We start from the raw sequence: 5,282 nt of genomic DNA, 5'->3' as shown, positions 1-5,282 counted from the left end.
AAAAAAAAAAAAAAAAAAGGAAGAAAAAAAAAAGAACAAACTCTGTGAAGGGAATGAAAAGACAAGTTACAGACTAAGAGAAAGTATTTATCAACTGCATATCCAACACAAGGACTAGTATCTAGAATATATAAAGAAGTCTAAAATCTCAACAGTAAAAGAGCAAACAACCCCATTCAAACATGAGCAAAAGACATGAAGAGTCATGTCACCAAAAATATACAGATGGCAAATAAACCAATGAAAATATGTGTTTGTCAAGTGAAACTACCTCATACCAGATTTTTGTTAAATCCCCAAATCTCTCTGCTGCTTGCAGAGCATACTGCTTTTCAGTGTCAATCAGGGTCTGATTGAAAAGTAACACCTCTCTCCAGAACCATTCAAATATTTGGGTGGAATTCTGGAAAGCCTCTCAGGGTCATCTGAAGAGTTCCCAAGATCCCTCTTAATTTTAAGTACTGTAGGGAGAAGGGGACCTGGGCCTTACTGGACCCAAATTCACTGGGCATCTGTTGGATGGGCAAGAGTGAGACTGGGGCTTGTTTAGGGCAAGAATTTCTAGGAGGGGGCAAGTGAGGAGCTGAAGCTGGGTAAGGAGGTCATGGTGGATCCAGAGGAGCAAGGCTGGAGAGAGGTGACTCTTCTGCTGGGGGTGCCTCTGAGACTCATATCTTTAATTCCCTGGGCTTACCCTCTGTGGCCTTCCCTGAGATGGCCAACAGGAGGGCTGGATCAATTGTTCTCACACTGTGAGCAAAAGTCTGGATTGCCTTGCAAGCTACAGAAAGCCTGAACATATGGAGCCTCAGACCATCTGTCCTCACATCTATAGAAAAATTCCAACTGCTGAATGGTATCAAAATGAATGGTTCCTTTCTGGGGTCAAGCCAGTCCTTCCTGTAAATCATAACTTGGCCAAACCTTCGTGCAGAGGGATAAAAGGGGTCAGATTCTGAGGGTCAAAGTAGTCTCAATGGTTCTGGATATACTCCAGAGGAGTATATGCTGGGGATGATGAAGATAATTTATCGCCCATTCTGAAAGACGGAAGAGAGGTGTCCCTCATTCCCTTCCTTCTTTCAGTGAAAATTCAGGGTATGATGGAGAGAGAAAGAGTGCATTCTCCTTTCACTTTCCATCCATTATCCTTGAGCTGGCCATAGGTACCACTGCAGTATATACCCAGGAAGCAGGGGAAACCTGGAGAATAGGAATTAACCACCCTCACCTATGCCTCCATTTCTCCCTGCTGTCAGCAAACTGAATTCCCTGGGCCTGTTTATGCCATGAAGCATGGCTTCTTTCCGTGGGGTAGGAAGTTTAGTCGGCAGGAATTGGTCCTGCTTTACATTGTGCCTGTTGCCTGGCTTCGGATCCCTCAGACCTGGTTTTCCTTTCTAGGGACTCAGATGAAAGCTTGGAATCGAGGTTGGGACTGAAAAAGTATTTTAGAGGCTGTATCTACTTAGAGTGTCTCAAATGTGCCTGCCAAATGTGCAGTTCTCAGCCAGCAGGGGCCATTCCTGTTAACTTTCTTATCAGAAACAGAACTGGTGGCAGGGAGAGGGGTCAAGGGGGAGGGGGAGTCCTTTCACTTAGAAAAGAGAAAAACAGTCTAAGGAGCAAAAAGGGGAGAGATTCTGGGGGAAGAACCCCTTGCTTAGTGCAACTGGGCCTTTCTAATACTTGTATCTTTCCCTCAGTTCAGACTAGGTTGAATTCCTTGGCCAGGGGAGGAGAGGTTCCATTGGTATGGTGGGCAAGAAACACTTGTCTGTTGACCCTGTGGGGTTGCAACTACTGTCATGGCTTTCTCCCAGCCTGCTAGTGACTGTTGGGCTTGGCCCTTGCCTGCTGCAGTCATGCCCAGGCACCCAAGCTGGGAGGAAAAAGGGTAAGGAGAGGTGCCCTGAGCCGTGCATGCCTGCAGCTGTCAAGTTGGAGGCATACATGGCACCTCTAGGAACAGCTGGTCTGATTTGCACCTTCAGCAGCTGAGCCTAATGCTCATTGTACTTAGTAACATTTCCACAGCTTGTAGCAAAACTCCTAACGTTATAAAGAAAGACATAAGAGTCATTTCAAAGACAGAAAAGAGACAAAGTCTAGGGGTTTTGACTTCCCACTTAGGGTGGAGTTTTTAAAACTCAGAGAAGGAAAACAGAGCATCTCACGTGCAGGAAAAAGAGAGGTGGCAGGGTTTTAGAAGAGAGGCAGACCCAAAAGGCTGGCATTCACCCACACTCACCTTCTGCAATCCTGGACGAGCCCCCAGTTGAAATGGGAAAGATTCCCTTGTTTCCCTCAAAGGGTATGTGATAGGGGTGCTCCACTGCTCAAACCTCTAGGGGGAGCATACCAACGGGCAGGCTGTGGGACTCCAACCCCAGGCAGTGTCTAGGCATGAATGTTTACAGCTGAAGCCCCAATGGGCATGTGTTACAGGGTCTCTCTTAGTTTGCTGTCTAATGGCAGCCTGTGTTAGCCAGCTCAATTAGACCCCCTTCCTTATCACAAGGACGGAGGGATTTCTGTATCCCAGGGTTCCTTGCCTTGGTGTACTGGAAAAATCAGATCACATGTGGGTTTGGAGAATGAATACGAATTTTTATTGAATGGAAGTAGCTCTCCCCAATGGGAGAGCCAGAAGGGTTTTTCCCTGGAATTGGGCCACTTGGCAGCCCCAGCCAACTGTGCTGCCAAACTCTGCCTCATTCCACTGGTCAATGGCCTGCCAGCTTGCCGGCATCTGTTGATACCTGTCAGCCTGCTCTTTCTCCTACATGCTCTCGATAACTAGTTGCTTGTGTCTTCTTCAACCAATGTGTCCCTCATGACATCCAGCCACTTCTGTGTCTGCCACTAGGGTCTCAGGCTTTTAAATACCCAGGATGGGGACATGGCAGGCCAGGGTGGTCTTGGGAAATGCAATATTTGGGCAGGAAATGCCTGTCCTCACCTAGGTCCCTGGAGGTAGAGCCCTAGCCAGGGACCATGCCTTTCTCTACCCAGCACTTCCCTTCCTTCCTGCCATATCATTTAAAGGGACCACACCCTTCCCTTCCTAGCACTCCCATATCAATATTAGACTTTTTTTTTTTTTTTTTTTGAGAAAGAAGTTAACCTCAGACGGTTAACGATAAAAAGTCAAAACTATAAGATATTAGAAGAACATACAGGAGAATATGTTTATCATTTTGAGATAGAAAAGCATTTCTTAATTCTTAAAAATCATTCTGATTATATTGTTTCTATTTTTTTTACTTTTGCATTTAAATGATAATGTCAATAAATATAAAGATTTTTAAGATATATTATTTTGGGGCTCGAATATTAAAAAGATTAGAGTTTAGGTAAAAAACTCACAGTTCCTCCCATTCTTTTTTTCTCTGTTGAATCTTCAGCTGTGCTCTTTCAGCTTTTAATATAAGTTTTCTCGTTTTCTCAATTTGATTTTTCACCATAATTTCACTTAGGGTTTTAGGCCGAAATTTCTTCCCTTTTTCTATTATTGAGTCCTCTTGTTCAATAACACTCTCACCTATACAGAGAATCAACATTTTTTAGTCATTTTCAGACATAAAAATAATACTCGCAAATATCGTTTTTAATCTGCCAGATAAAAAAAAATGCAGAGAATATGTTGAATTTGTAAACCAAAGTATTTATTGAGTACCAGGTGCAATGGCTCACACCTGTAATCCCAGGACTTTGGGAGGCTGAAGCAGGCAGATCACTTGAGGTCAGGAGTTTCAGAGCAGCCTGGGCAATGTGGTGAAACCCCATCTCTACTAAAAATGCAAAAATTAGCCAGCTGTTGTGGTGTGTTCCTGTAATTTCAGCTACTTGAGAGGCTGAGGCAGGAGAATTGCTTGAACCCAGGAGGTGGAGGCTGCAGTAAGCTGAAATCTCACCACTGCACTCCAGCCTCAGAAACAGAGCAAGATTCCATCTCAAAAACAAAAACAAAAAAGTATTTATTGACGAACTACTATGAATTCAACCCCATAATAAGTCCTGTGAAATCCCAAAATAAAAAGATCTAAGTCACATTTTTTGCTTTTAAGAACCTTATTAAAAGTTGGCAAGATAAGGCATATATTAAATAATTAGAGAACAAGATAAATGATGGTGAACCATAAATGATGGTCCTTCCCATCATTTAGCATGTTGGGAAGGAGTGTTTGTGACATGATGGTGGGGAAAAGGAGAAAAATCGAGTAAGTCCAATTTGATACATATGATTTGAGGTGGTACATACCAACTGAAGTGCTCTGCAGCCAACTAAAAGCTCGTCAGAAACACAATCAAATAATTCAAAAATTACTGGCTTTATGGCCAGGCTCGATGGCTCACACCTATAATCCTAGTGTTATACAGGACCTAGCATAGAAAGTTAACACCAAGACAAAAGTATGCCAGATTACAGGGTCTTTATTATGCCGGCGACCACAGAGGACTCACGTCTCTCCAACCTGTGGCATCGAAAGGAGGGTGCCAAGACTTTTTATACCCGAAAAACCACCTTGGGAGTGGGGGTGAGGAGCGGGGATGGGGATGAAAAGGCTTCAGACATTCTGAGGGCTAGTGGATTCTGTAAATTACCTCTTGGGCAAAGACAGGGCTCTGGATATTCCAAGGGCCAGGGGACTTTTGTCATTCCGTTCGTTACTTAAGTGGTTTACAGAAGTCAAGATAAACATTTGTTTACACATTATCTGGGTAAGGTGGAAATCACAGACCTTAGTTACTTATTACAAGTTGCAGGAGCCAAGATGGCGTGGGTTAGGACTGCTTTCCTGTTACATTAGGGCCACAGAGAGCAGTTACTGATAAGCAAAGTTTAAGCAGCTTTACATAGTAGTTATTTCGCAGAGCAAACTAGCAGTTTTATTTACAGAAGCCAAGGCCAGCAGTTATTGTGAGGAGAATGGGGCAGCCACTACAACTTAATTTTGGGAAACAGCTTTGTCTTGTATAAAACGGCATTGCTCAGGTTCTAACTTTAGGCTAGCTATGTTACACTAGCACTCCGGGAGGCTGAGGTGGGCAGATTACCTGAGCTCAGGAGTTTGAGACCAGCCTGGGCAACATGGTGAGACCCCCATCTCTACTAAAAATATGAAAAAATAATTAGCTGGGTGTGGTAGCACGCACCTGTAATCCCAGTTACTCAGGAGGCTGAAGTACCAGAATTGCTTGAACCTGGGAGGCAGAAGTTGCAGTGAGCCAAGGTTGCAACACTTCACTCCAGCCTTGGGGACACAGAGAGACTATGT

At 44.0% G+C, this 5,282-nt stretch overlaps 1 protein-coding gene across 2 annotated transcripts in view; it reads right to left on the bottom strand.

Annotated features, from left to right (window-relative positions):
- CFAP44 (cilia and flagella associated protein 44) overlaps positions 1 to 5,282 on the bottom strand; it is a 135,511-nt gene that overhangs the window by 41,991 nt on the left and 88,238 nt on the right. For both annotated transcript variants that reach the window (XM_017547760.2, XM_037745446.1), the window contains one exon: positions 3,370 to 3,544. In XM_017547760.2, coding sequence (XP_017403249.1) covers positions 3,370 to 3,544 — 175 coding nt within the window. The remainder of the gene's footprint in view (positions 1 to 3,369; positions 3,545 to 5,282) is intronic.

Source organism: Cebus imitator, unplaced genomic scaffold (genome assembly GCF_001604975.1).
Source record: "Cebus imitator isolate Cc_AM_T3 unplaced genomic scaffold, Cebus_imitator-1.0 Scaffold201, whole genome shotgun sequence".
Taxonomy (NCBI): Eukaryota; Metazoa; Chordata; class Mammalia; order Primates; family Cebidae; genus Cebus; species Cebus imitator.
Note: the sequence above shows the minus strand (reverse complement) of the source record. Positions and strands in the feature narration are given on the sequence as shown.